The sequence below is a fragment of the Lynx rufus genome, unplaced genomic scaffold, assembly GCF_022079265.1.
Source record: "Lynx rufus isolate CCGP_SWC_20201006 ecotype Redwood Valley unplaced genomic scaffold, mLynRuf1.p SCAF_6, whole genome shotgun sequence".
NCBI lineage: Eukaryota > Metazoa > Chordata > Mammalia > Carnivora > Felidae > Lynx > Lynx rufus.
Window position 1 is genome coordinate 6918546 of NW_025814878.1, and position 13463 is coordinate 6932008.

The following is a 13463-nucleotide window of genomic DNA, read 5'->3' on the forward strand; positions in this document are numbered from 1 at the left end:
CGCCAGCGCACGCGGAGCGGAGACCCCGGGAGAGCACGCCGCAGAAGAGGAGGAGCTGGAGGGGGGAGCGGAGCGCGCGGCCGGAGAACCCGAGGAAGCGGTCCCGGCGATCGGCGCGGTCGAGCGGCCGGGAGCAGCTGGGCCCGAAGGGTCCCGCGCCGAGCCGAGGCCAGGAGAGCCTGGGGTCACGGCCCCGCGTCCCCGCAGCTGCCGTCGTCCAGGAGCGGCAGCTGTGCCCGGGCTCCCGGCGGCGGCGGCGGGGGGGGGGGGAGGAGGAGGAGCTGCAGCTGGACGGTGGCAGCTGGAGGAGGAGCCGCGCGGCGGTCCGGGTGCCGGGGAGGGGACCGCGCTGTCCAGGCTGAGCCGAGCTGGGATGACCCGCTGACCGCGGCCATGGAGCCTTGACGGGGCGCTCCGGCGCGCGGGGACCAGCCGCGGGGCGCGCCCTCCCGGGAAGGGGCAGCCGGCCCTGGTAGCCAGACTTTAACCGCCGACTCTAGCCCAGCTGGGAGCAGAGCCCTTTACCATGGAACCCGTGACCAAGTGGAGCCCCAAACAAGTGGTGGACTGGACTAGAGGTGAGCGGGTCCGGGGGGGAGCGCGTCTCCGGCCCAGTGATGGGGTGGGCGGGGAGCCGGGGTCTGGGGGTGCTCAGCCGCTCCAGCGGGCGAGACGCGTGCAGAGCGCAGTGCGGTGGCAATGCAAACTTCTTCGGAGTGGCCTGTGCACCCCTAGCTCTTGTGCCTGCCTTTGGGGTGCGAGCTGTAGCAAGCCGAGGGGAGCCCCGTCATTAAGCCGGGGAGTGGAGATGGCCTTTCTACGGAGCGGGGGGGGGGGGGGTGCGTATCTCGGGACTTGCCGGGCTGGGGGCGCCTTCCCTGCCGGGGTGCGGTGCCCCGCTCCCAGGCTGCCCGTCCTGGAGAGGAGAGGCACAAGGCGCCTTTGTGTGGGTGACTCCCCTCGGACCTCGTAAATGCCGCCTGCCCGCTCGGAGTAGTTCGCAGGCGTGACGGGGCGGTTGGACAGGTAAAGGGAGACGAGGGCGGCTCGCCGAGCCTCTCTGTTTTTGTTGGAGAAGGCGACAGGGCAGCACCGGAGCCAACGCGGAGGCGTTCCCGCCGGCGAGAAGCCTTGAGCCAGACTCCCCAGGACTCGGTGACTTTTGCTCCAAGGTGCCAGGACCCCCTGTGGCGCTGCATTTCTAGGCCACATTTACACCCTGGGAAGAGGCGATCTGTTCAGAATCACTGTCCTGAGCTGTACGGTATTTGGGACGAGGAAAAGCAGTGGGGTGGGGCGGTCATAGGTGACTGAGCGGGGGTAGAAGCTCTTACCCAGCGGTCTGGCTTACTTTTTAGTGCCTCCCAAGATTGCCAGGGAAGAGTGATCGAGGTTTCTCAAGCCTCTTCTACTCTTCCAAAGAAACAAAGCCCGCAAGAACAACCACTGTGTTTATGGGTTCCTCACCCCCCCCACCCCCACCCCTGGCTTAACATCTCTTTGTTTCAAGTTACTGTTTCTTTTTTCTTTCTTCTATCTGCTCTTCCAGGTGAGGAATGGTGCCCTTTCTCAATAATACTAACTAGAATTGTATAGCGCTTTACAGTTTGCTAAGAACTCTCTCTCTGTTATTGCCTTTGGTGATCACAGTAAGCCTGTGAGGTAGGTAATACTGGTAAGATCAGGTCGCCTTTCAGACCGTCTCATGGCTGGGGCATGAAGGAAACTGGTCATCTCTTACATCTCATTTCCCATGCCTGCCAAGTACACACAGACCACGTGGGAATGGGTGTCCCTCCGTGTATGGGACACATGGCGTGCATCAGTGGGGTATCCTGATCCCAGAGGAGCAGGAGAGGGATACAGTGTCTCCAGAGAAGAGGTTTGTCCAGGGACCAGAATTTCCAGGGCTCTCATTTAAAACGAGGATGCAAACAACACATACTTGTGCATTGGTGACTGGCTTTGCCTGGGGGAGGAGTAAAGAGCATTGCCAGGGCTTGGCACAAAATGCAACTTCAAAGCTGTAAATTCCCAGACCCTGTTTTGAAGTAGGGCGTGTTTCCCTGTTCCAGGACACCACCAGATTCCCCACCTGGTGACCTGCCAGGATGCAGTTGGTTGGTCTCTTTTCCCTTGGTGTCCCTTACAGAAGCAGCATAAGAAAAGGATGATTTCAGCGGCTTCTGACCTCCAGAGCCGTTCTGTCCTGTAGGGTCATATGTGGCTCTTAAGCCCTTAAAGTGGGCTGGTCAGAATCGCAATGTGTCGTAAGTGTAAAATTACATGCGTGTGAAGCCGAGGTGTAAAAAAATAATTTAAATTATCTCAGTTTTTTATACTTACCACATGCCGAAGTGAGTATTTTGGATACGTTGCATTAAATGTATGATTAACATTAACTTCACCCGTTTATTTTTATCTTCTTAATTGTGGCTCCTAAAAAATGGAAAATTACCCCTGTGACTCACATTTGTGACCTGCAGTATACTTCTGTTGGACAGTACTGCTCATGGGCTACAGAAAGGGTTCCAGTTTATCGCTCTTTGGCTTTCTTCAGCGTCTGCCAGTGTACTTGATAATGTACAACTAGAAAGATGGTAACAGGCACACAGGAAGATTATGGAGTGAGATCTTCACACCCTCAAGATTGGTGTCTTTTTTTTGGGGGGGGGCCTCTTGGGATTGGGAGAAGTGTAAATTCACATCCCGTTATGTTTGTTTAGCATCTAAAAAGGAAGAGCAGATTAAAAGGTTTTTGGTCTCCAGTTGCCTTGACGTTATGACTTGAGATTGCTTTCATCTAGAGAAAGTTTCCTACTGACCTGAAAGGGCAATTATCAGCAGTTCAATACCTTGGTATCAGGAGCTCTGGCTACTGATTAAGTTACATACCTGTGGTTAGCACATGGCAACTTTATACAGAATGCTTGTGCCCTTTTGGACACTGAAGTACAGCCTCATAGAATGACCTGGGTACTTTCCGTGTTAGAATCTAGGAAAGATAAAAAGTGCAAGTGTGGCTTACGCTTACACAAGAGGCTACATTCTCCCAAATTGCGTGATGCATTACTTGAATATTTCTCATAGTAATGTTGTCAAAGTATTGACTTTTCAATCAACTGTTGGCTTCTGCAGACTTGTTTGCTTATGCGTCTATTTTTAGCTGTCTTTGCTAACATCTCTACCCAGCCCCCACCCCCCACTTTATAAATACATCCTACTTACTGATAAGCAGTTCTTCATGTAGACTTTGCCACTCTTGGTATTGCATGAGTATGGTATGGTGGTTGTGAGCCCTGGAGAAAACCTTGGATTTAACCCTGTCTAAACCCGACCACAGTTGACAGCTTGATTTCATGTTGACACTATTCAGGAGGTGCATGCATTAGAAGAAAGGTTTATGCGTATAGAATGTATTAATTCATTTGGCTTTTATTATTATAATTTTTATTTGTATTAGTCTTTAGCTATATTGTCACCAATTTTATCATGATATTAGTAGATCCTCAGTAAATCCCAGCGGTAGGTCAGGCTCCGGTCTCCACATTGTTTGAGTATTAACTCATTGAATATTGCATAACCACCCCTTGAGGTAGGAACTGTTATTTCCATTTTGTAGTTGAGGAAACCGAGGCACAGAAAGGTTAGGTACCTGAGGAAGTGACAGCAGCATTCGACTCCTGGTGCTTTGGCTTTACTTCATCTTCTCAGGGAGTTCTTCCCAGGGTCACTCCCAGAGGACTTTCAGAGTCTTCACATTGATGACCAGACCTCCAGGATTCTCACCGTGTGAGTTCTTAAAATCATGTTAACGGAGGAGAGTTGTCTGGAATATGTGTGTCTTATCCTACCCATTTGGTGTATGTCAGGAGGGTCATTTGTAAATCAAATTAATTCTCAATTCATGGCACCTCGTCTTTCAAATAATTCAGTCAAGCCTTTTGCAAAGCAAATGATCTTTTACAACGTGTATCAGGTGAGAGTAGGGTCAGGTGTGCACCACTGAAAACCCAACTTACAGGGGTCTAACCAAATGGGAGCGTTGATTTTCTGGTGCAAATGAAGTCTGGAGACGGAGAATTCAGGAGCGCGCGGGGGCTCTGCCGTGCGGTCAGAGGCCCGGGCTCCTGCCGTCCTGTTCAGCCGTTCTTAGCATGTGGCGCCACAAGTGGAGTTCATCCTCATGCATAATGCCTTAGTGTGAGGTGGCGAGGTGGCTGTTCCACCTCCAGGACCATGCCCCCTTTGTTCCAGGCAGGAGAAAGGAGACCCAGAGGAGGCAAAAGGCCTCTAGGAGCCAGGTCTCCTGGCTTACGTCTCACCTGCCAGAACTATCATGCAGCCCCCCTCGTGCTGCAAGGGAGGCCAGTCACTGTAGTTCTTTTCGGTTGGGTACATTGTGGCCCTGAAAAAAATTGGAGTTTGTTCAATAAGGAAGGAGGGGAGAATAGATGCAGGTGAACTTAAGCCAGTGGTGTCTAACACACAGTGATTTATATGTACCGATCTTTATAGATTAGTTCTCAAAGGAGGATACATGTCATAATTTCCTACTTCTGTCAAGCTCGTGGGTCAGTCCTGTTTTAGAAATAGTGTTCTATTTTCATTCCTGATAAACTTTCTCTGGTCATAACTATAAGTTATATGAAGTCTTTTGTCTCTAAGCTTGATTTAAATGTTAGGAGTTGCATGGTGAAATGCAGCTACCCAAGCGGTGTTTCTGTTTTCAGGCCATTGGGGAATGTCTTTAACAAGGAGGAAGGACCACTGGTTTCTCCCGTAAGTGCCATTGGTCATGGCTTGGCATGGAATGGGCAGGTTCTCAATAAGTGTGTTGAGGGAGCACGACCCAGCTTTAGTTGCAGAGCAGAAGTCTCTTTGGCCAGCTTCTGGCTCTGCATGGGCACCGTTTCCCCATCACCAGCCAAGAGTAAAGGGGTTTCTTGCTTAAGGTCTGAGCCTGTGGGATTCAGGACATTTGCTCATTCTCTGTAATCTGGCCACGTACACTGTTCTTCCCTGTGGTGTCCGTCCGTGTTTGGTCCTGGAGGGGCTAGAATTTCAGCGTTATCTGTAGAGATCGGGTACATTGTAGGTCAACTCCAGTGTTAGGCCGTTAGGCCCCTGCTGCTGCCGTCATACTAGAGGTCAGTTCCTCCCATAACCCTGATTTCAATTAGGTTATGCTTTTCCCTTTCGCCTCTGTGGTCATTGAAAAAGGGAGGTCCTTTCGAGAGCTGTATGTCTCCCTCAGAGGTCAGAAACCCTTCACTTTATTGCGTACACTTCCTGGTTCTGGTCTATTTCCTGGGCTCCAGCCATAGAGTTATCTTACTCATAATAATAGAAAAACACTTCTTGAAGCACTTACTATGTGTCAGACGCTATGCTAAGTGCTTTGTTTGGACTCATAATTCTCAGGAAACCCAATGAAGTATACAAACCATTATTAACCCAGGGTAAAGACGAAGAAACTAAAGCAGAGAGAGGGAGACAGAGAACTTGCTCAAGGTCCCCTATTTATAAGTGACGGGGCTCAACAGCCCTCTTGTTTCCTCCACGACTTCATCGTGTCCATGGCCTGCACCAGGGCAGTGGAGTTCAGTGGTGAGTATGGGCTCTGGAATCAAACTTGGGGGCTGTGTCCCAGTCCTACCCCTGATTGTATGGTCTTACGTAAGCTCTCTGTAAATTACCACTCTTTTTTATTGCTTCCTCTCTGTTATTCTATAGCTGCAGGTCATAAATTATTCTCTCTGAGCGGTCAGGTCTGTCAGAGGGTTGACTCCTACCATTCAGGGGCACCAGTCAGTACTGAAGAGATTTCCCTGCCATTCGTCGACCGCTCCGAGGAACCAGGGCAGGACTTGCCAGCAGATCGGGAAGATTCTCGGTTGGCCGAGCGATAGATGTCTCTTGCCAGTATCTTGAGCCTTCTCTGGGTAAAGAAATCCAAACTGTTTTCTCAACTTTGTAAAAACAGTAGCTGGACTTCCAGCGAGCACGGCGTTAGGGCTCGCGTGCTGTCGGGTGTTGACTGCTGTCTGGCACCCGGTCCATGACCAGCAGGCCACCGCGCCCGGGAGCTTGTTAGAGATGCAGAAGCTCAGGCCTGCTGAATCGGAATCTGCATTTTAACAGGATCTCCTGGTGACTCGCGTGCTCATTACGGTTCAAGGAGCACTGCTCGGGCACGTGGCCGCGAGCACATTTTTATACTCTGTTGCTGGGTTCTGCTCTCCGACCCGACAAGGGCTCCGTGGGTTTTAAGTCCTTGAAGGACGGTGCTTCGTTTGAGGATGCTTCACTTGGCCACTTACTGAAAGCAAAAAGGTGACGTCAGGGGTGTGCTTCTGTTCATAAGCACCACCTGGCAACAGCATCGGGTCCTTGTCTGCAAACTAAGTGAGACACTTCCCCTGGGATTTCTTACCTACCTTTTTGGCCTCGAAGGGTCCTCGTAACAACATTTTTTTGTTTTTGTTTTTGTCTTTTTCAAAAGAAGGGCGTTGTGAGGTGGTCGGTGGGCGCTGTGGCTCAAGTTTGTCAGTATCGCCAGGGGGACATTGGAAGATGGGTGGCCTTGTGGCCGGTCCTATAGTCTCTGACCACACAGGGGTTTGTCAGGATTAGCAGATCCCAGGGCAGATTGCATAATTGGTAGAAAATGACACAGAATGCTATTTCGGGAATAAGCAGAGCAGTTTTCATAATTTAAAAGTGTGTCTTGTGCCAAGGCCAGGTGTCTCCGTCTGTCTCCATTGGGATTGGGAGTGACCTCTTCGTGCTCGAGGCTCACAGGTGAGCCTTTCTGCGTCCACATCATCGCAGAGAGCTGTGGGGGCCTGTCTTCTCTGCCTCACACTTCTGTGTCGCTGCCTCCAGTGTTGACTGCCCATTCCTAGCCTCTTGGGTTCCGGCTCTGGGACATTCGTGTTCTCACCTTGATTTCCCTCTCTACTCTCATTTCGCGATATTTCTAGAGTTTTCACCCCAGGCTTAGCCATCATTTTGGCCTTTAATAGATAAGGCAAGTTTTGTTTATGTAAGCTCTGCACAGCTCTTCCACGTTTGTTCTTTTTTGCGTCTTTTCACAAGCCCGAGAGATGTTCAGTGAAGGCATATCTCTGTAGCAGATGAGGACATCTTGGCTTTTAGATGTTAAATCACTTGTCCAAGGTCAAAGGCCAGGAATTGGGACCAGACGCCACAGGCTTCTATTCTGTTGTTCCCTCTATACCTGTCTTCTCCTCTGGCCAAGGTGGGTACTGTTTTCTCCTCGACAAGTGTGGGAAGGGGCAGCTCCAGAGAGCCTCTAACTTTTGTGTTTCCTGATTCTCCCCTTAGGATTTATACTCCTAGGACACAGGCCTTTTCTTTCTTTTTGAAATTACACAGCTTAAGCAGGACACTGCATATTTTGAACCTAACCTTTTAGTATTTGAGACACTTACGGCTATTTATTTATTTTATTGTAGTTTGTTGATTGTGTTGTATTGTTTCAGAATGCAACTCAGTAATAGAATACATCATTTCTTCTTTTGACACTTCTAATCTAATTTTTATTTTGAGTGTCCTATTGCATTTTTTTGTCTATGTGGTATAATTAACATTTCTATTTGGTAGAATCATACACAGGGACATACACACACACACACACGCACACATTTCCTGCTGCCTTTGATTATTCATAGTGTCTTCCTTTTAACTGCTTTGAGAGAGAAGCAGCTATGGTGAATAATATATAGGCTTTGGAGTAAAATAAAACTGGATTCATGTTCTGTGTTTAACACTAACTGGTTTGAAAGCTTGGGTAAGTAACTTTTCTTCTTCAAGGCTGCCTTAGTTTTCTCATCTGCAAAATGGGACTGATAATAACCAACACATAGGATTTTAGTTATAAATAAATGGGACTGATAATAACCAACACATAGGATTTTAGTTGTAAATAAAAGAGGCAGTATAGCGAATGCACAGCATATATATGTTCATATGCTTATTATTAATGATTAATCCATAATAACTCCAAGCTAATATATAGTATAATTGGATTATTTTCGTTTGAATATATAACACTATTGTGGCTGATAGTCACTTTTCACATGCTTACTAATAACTCACAACAATTCCATAGTACATAGGTGGTCCCTTTTGTTGGTACACAGGTGGTCTGTTAAATTAACTACATTTTCTGTCTTCTCCTCATGTTTCCTTGGACAATCTCCTTCACCTCTTTTGAGGACCTTGTAGGTCTTAGAGAGTATCATAGAATGGTTTTGTAGTCACTTTCTTGGGAAGAGCTTAGGAGCAACAGTGCAGAAGGAATACTTATTTTGATGACAGTTCCATGCTGTTGTAAAAAGTATTTCTTCATTCATTCAACAAATAATTACTTAGGACCTACCAAGTTCCACATATTCTAGGTGCTGGAAATCCAGCTGTGTTCCAGGTGCAGGGATGAGTTAGACCCCTGCTTTAACTATGGGGCTGACAGTGACCACCACAACAAAATAGACGAACGAGAAAATACTACTGATAAGTGCAAAGAAAAAAGTAAAGCTATGAAGGGAAGTGATTGGGTGGGGGACTTCTTTCGATGGTGTCATCAGGGAAGCCTGTCTGAGAAGATGACGTTTAGGCATGAATGATGAGACGGAACCAACAATTGGAAAATTAGAGGGGGGAGAGAGAACAGCTGTTGCAGAGGCCCCGAGGTGCAAATGAATTTGGAGTGTTTGAGGAAAGGAAGTGTGGTGGCCTCATGAAGAACAAAGATGGTGGGGTGGTGGGCAGAGAGGGGGTAAGAGATAACACAGAGGCCAGATCATGGAGGGGCTCCTCAATCTTGGTCAGCTGTTTGCAGTTTTTCCTAGTTGTTGTGGAAAGCAGGAGAGTAACAAATCTGATTTGGATTTGCGGCAGAAGTAAATTTAGGGAGGCCAGCAGGAAGGCATTCTAGAGATGATGGTATTTTGGACTAAGGCTTTGGTGGCTCCAGCATTGGAGAGGGCAAGTTCTAGATGGAGTTCACTGATAGATCATTTTGAAATTATATTTGAAATCGTGAGGTATATTAGTGGGGTTTTTTTTTTTTTCATTTTTTTCCTCCTGGGGTTAGGAGAGCTCCTACTCTCCCCTCATCCTGATTACTCTCTTGTCATTTAAATAGAGGAGGAAATCTGTCTTTTTGCGTTCACGTGCTTTGTTCCCGGTATTGTTCTTTCCTGGCACATTTTGCTGGGAGCTACAGTTTCTGAAGCTGTTTATTCATCTATGAATAGAGGTTTTGTGAAAGTGGACTTAGCCTAGTTTGTTTTCTTTGACATCAAATGGCTGATTGAACAGTTTTTAACCTGGGATCAGAAGGGCAAATGCAGTTGTGTTTATTAGAGCAAAACAGTTCCTTAGAATGCAGATCAGTAGGTTGTAAAAACTAGAAAGCTCTCTGTAGGAAAACTTAAAAAATGTTTGAGTCAAAGGAACTTGTAGATAGATCTGATTTAAAGTATTTTTGCTCCATAGAAAGACTGTCCTAATTTTCTTTAGAAAAGAAAGCCATCATATTTTTGGTAGAATAGATGGTGTATTGAGTGATTTTCAACAGGTAAGAATTGAATTCATTTTTAAACATTTAATGCATTACTTATCAGTAGGGTAGAGTGTCAGAGAAATGAGGGTAGGTAGGCTTATATGAGAATAGCCTGGAAGGTTGCGACACATACCTATGCTCCTTTCCCTCCCCTTTTCCCCCAAGAAGAAAATCTGTCAGCCCTTTTAGAGGAGAACCCCTACGTGTTATCTATCAGAAAAGGCGGTGATTATGATAATCTGAATCATGCTTTCCTGAGGAAAACCTTTTAGTGAAAGGAAACATTCTATTTCCTATTTTCAGAGATTTGCAGCAGAGGGGAAATTTCAGTGCTTTTGGATTTAGCAGTGTGTGTGTGTGTGTGTGTGTGTGTGTGTGTGTGTGTGTGTGCGCGCGCGCGCGCGCGCGTTTCCCACTTTAACCTGTGTTAATTGAATAGCCTTTTATGTTCCCAGAGTAATTTTACATTACGGTGTTTTTTTAAAAGTATTTTTAATGTCTTTATTTATTTTTGAGAGACAGAGTAAGCACGGAAGGGGCAGAGAGAGACAGAGGGAGACACAGAAATCCGAAGCAGGCTCCAGGCTCTGAGCTGTCAGCACAGTGCCCGACGTGGGGCTTGAACTCACAAGCCGTGAGGTCATGACCTGAGCTGAAGTCAGATGCTTAACCAACTGAGCCACCCAGGCGCCCCTACATCACAGTGTTATAAAGAGAGTCAAGTCACACTGCCTTGAATGTGATCTTTCAGACAAGAAAACTAGCTTCCCACATAGAGTGGACCAGCCTGCATGTAATAGCTGTTGATGTTGTGAGCACCTATTTAACAAGGATTCCAGCTGGAGCCCCACACTGTGCACGGATGAGGTGGTTGTGAGTAGCGTCTGTGGAAACAACAGTCATCCTCCTTGTGAGGAAGATGTCTAGAGACCTATATTATGAAGCGCTTTGGTTATGAGTACCCCTGGGCCAGGTTGGAGAACTTCTATAATGCTGATGTGTGAAGACCACCTCCGTTTTGGAATTCTCCATTCTTGTCGGGTACCGTCTAATCAGCACACATGATGAGCACCTATAAATATAGGAATACTGGACCTGACACCCGACATTTCTAAGCTGAGATTTTTCACGAGACCCTTTCCCAGCCCCATACGCATGGGTCCCCCAGCATCGCATCATCACTGTTTTTGAACTTACGTTTTCAGCATCTGCATCACCTGGGAACTCACACATGTAAATTCTCGGGCCCCATCCCAGACGCACAGAATCAGACACCCTGGGGGTGGGACCCGGGAAGCTGCATGGTAACAGGTCCCTCAGGAGATTCTGGTACCGGCTAAAATTTGAGGACCGTTGGTCTATACCACTCATGCAGCGCATACAAAAACGAAAACAAAGAAAACAGACTGTCCCCCATAATTCCTGTCTACAGTTGGTTTTTGACTCGTACAGAGTGATGAGTAAGGAAGGAGAGCTTTTCCAGTAGGGACGGCTGTTGCGTATTTCAGTGCATGAGTTACGGTACCTCCGTCTGTGAGTGTCCTTTCCAGAGTGGGCGGGGGAGAGTCGAAGCTGCTATCCCTGCAGGCTCCTAGCCAGCTGCTCCACCCCAGGCCCCGGGAGCCTTTTGTTGTGGACCTCTTTGCGTGCTCAGCCTTAGGAAAACACGGGAGAGGAATGTTTCGGGGTCTGAAGGGACCTGTTTAGGTTTTGTGTGGAATTTCCAGACCTTGCTCTAATAGAGGCACAGAATGTAACCCCTTCCCCCATTCCATCTTAAGAGAGAGGCTGCATAGTTGTTCTCTCTCACTTAGCACTCCAGTTTTGGCTTTGAACAGCGCAGGCAGATGCAAAGAGAAGTGAGGGAAGGAAAGCAGACGAGAGAAATACTCAGAGCAGCAAATAAATTGAAGATCAAGGTGAAGAGCTCTTTCATTTAGTACGTGGACACTGAACCCGTGCAGGTGGGGTTCGGGAGCCCCTGCGGTTGTGGAAGGCCAAGAGAGTCCAAACTAGAAGAGACACTACAGAAATGAACACTCAAGACCACGGTGGGCACTGGGACTTGGAACAAGAGTTACAGACTACAGCTGACGGCAGGGGGCAGGCAGGCAGTGTCGGGAATGGAAATGGAGGAGTACATGTGAGAAGAGGGCAGAAAGTTGTAGAGACTGCCTCCCGCCCAAAGACAAGCCGGTTGCCCAGTTTTGGCTGACCAGACCTACGGTTTCCAGATCTTCTGATTTTCGTTGCTTTTTCTTGTTGTTTCACAATGAAGCTGGAGATCTGGCTCTGTATGTGACATTGCCCAGGTTTTAGAAAACCGCTCACAGGCTTTTTTTGGCACAGGACAAACAAAATATATCTGTGGGTCAGTTTGTCATTCCCTCTGTGGACCACTCCGGTCAGGTGTTAGTTGCCCAGGTGAGAAACATATCTATAAGATGTGAATACGGTTAGCTCCACAGTAATTCTTCAGCTGTTTAGTAAATCTGTTGGTTACCCGTAATTTCATTTTGCCATTTAAGTAGTTCCGTTATTCCCAACATTGCAACGTGTGATTCCATTGAGGTATTGTTAGGTCAAAAATACCAATGCCTTATTGGGCGTAGCAGACCATTAGGTAGTTCCTCTTCAGTGTGAAAAAGGAATGTGGCTTCTCTTGATTGAGTTTATTTTGCCGTTGGCTGTGCGGTATTGGCTCCTGACAGGAACTGTTTCTGTTTGTGCAGAAAGAGTTCATTCATACATAAATTCATTCCTTTGTACAGAAGGATTTTAAAGTAGGGTGTATGTTCCAAATTTTTGTGCTAGTTTGTGGGATCCTGTTTGATTTAGTAAGTTGTCAGTTGACTTAAGGTCTTTCTATTTCGTGGTGCTCCGAATTGGGAAACAAAAGAAAACAAAAAAACCAAGAAAAACACTAGTGTTAGTACTTACACCGGGGTAGAACTCACTCCAAAATGCAATCTACAAATTTTTCGGGGATAATTATGGAATATTTGAATCTTTTGGTTTGCTTTGTAAGTAAATAGTCCATATATGTGTGTATTAACACATAAGTATACAGACTATACACATGTGTATACAGACACATAATATATTCGTTATAACCTTATGTTAAATGTTCATAAAGTTTTTATTTCAACCCTTAATTTCCTCTTAACAGATTAAAAAATCTGTCCCTATCTATCTATCTATCTATCTATCTATTTCCTTTTTCGTACCAGTTACTCTGCCTTATGCTGGGGACAAAAAGATGAGCTAGATATAAATGAAGCCTGTCGTCAAGAAGGTCATGGTTTGGTAAGGAGGCGGCCGTTACCAGGTGGTGTTTATTGAGATTTCTACGTGCTAGGTCTTTGCTGGGGAGTTTTTGTGGATTATCTCGTTTAGTCCTCAGAATGCTTATTTCACAGGGGCACTTTTATGGTCTTCATTTTGGAGTTAAGAACACCAGGCCCTGACCTCTCTGAGGTTGTGTAATGAGTAAATGGGGATTGAATCAAGACATATTTGACTTCCAGAACCTGACCTCTCAACCTAGCTGCTCTTTGGTGGATACCAACGTAAGTTGGCTGGTAATAAGTCACGAGGGCAAGGGGAAAACATTTATGTTATGAACAGTAAGATTTGAATTGACCTCCTTAAATTTAACCTATAATTTTATCAACCAATAAAAAAAAATTCTGGAGAATATCCTATTTCTTTTCTTTTTAAACATACGTGATTGGGCTGTTGTAAATGGGGAAAGATAGTTTTCAAGTATATTTAATAGGGATGATGTAGCCTTTGGATAATCACTTCACGATTTTAGGTTCTAGTTTTCTCATAAGTTAAAATTCTGAGATCATGAGAATATACATTAAAA

The 13463-nt window shown here is 46.5% G+C and overlaps 1 protein-coding gene across 2 annotated transcripts in view; it reads left to right on the forward strand.

Annotated features, from left to right (window-relative positions):
• The first annotated feature begins 526 nt into the window (after positions 1 to 526).
• CNKSR3 (CNKSR family member 3) overlaps positions 527 to 13463 on the forward strand; it is an 82334-nt gene continuing 69397 nt past the window's right edge. For both annotated transcript variants that reach the window (XM_047101501.1, XM_047101502.1), the window contains exon 1: positions 527 to 578. In XM_047101501.1, coding sequence (XP_046957457.1) covers positions 527 to 578 — 52 coding nt within the window. The remainder of the gene's footprint in view (positions 579 to 13463) is intronic.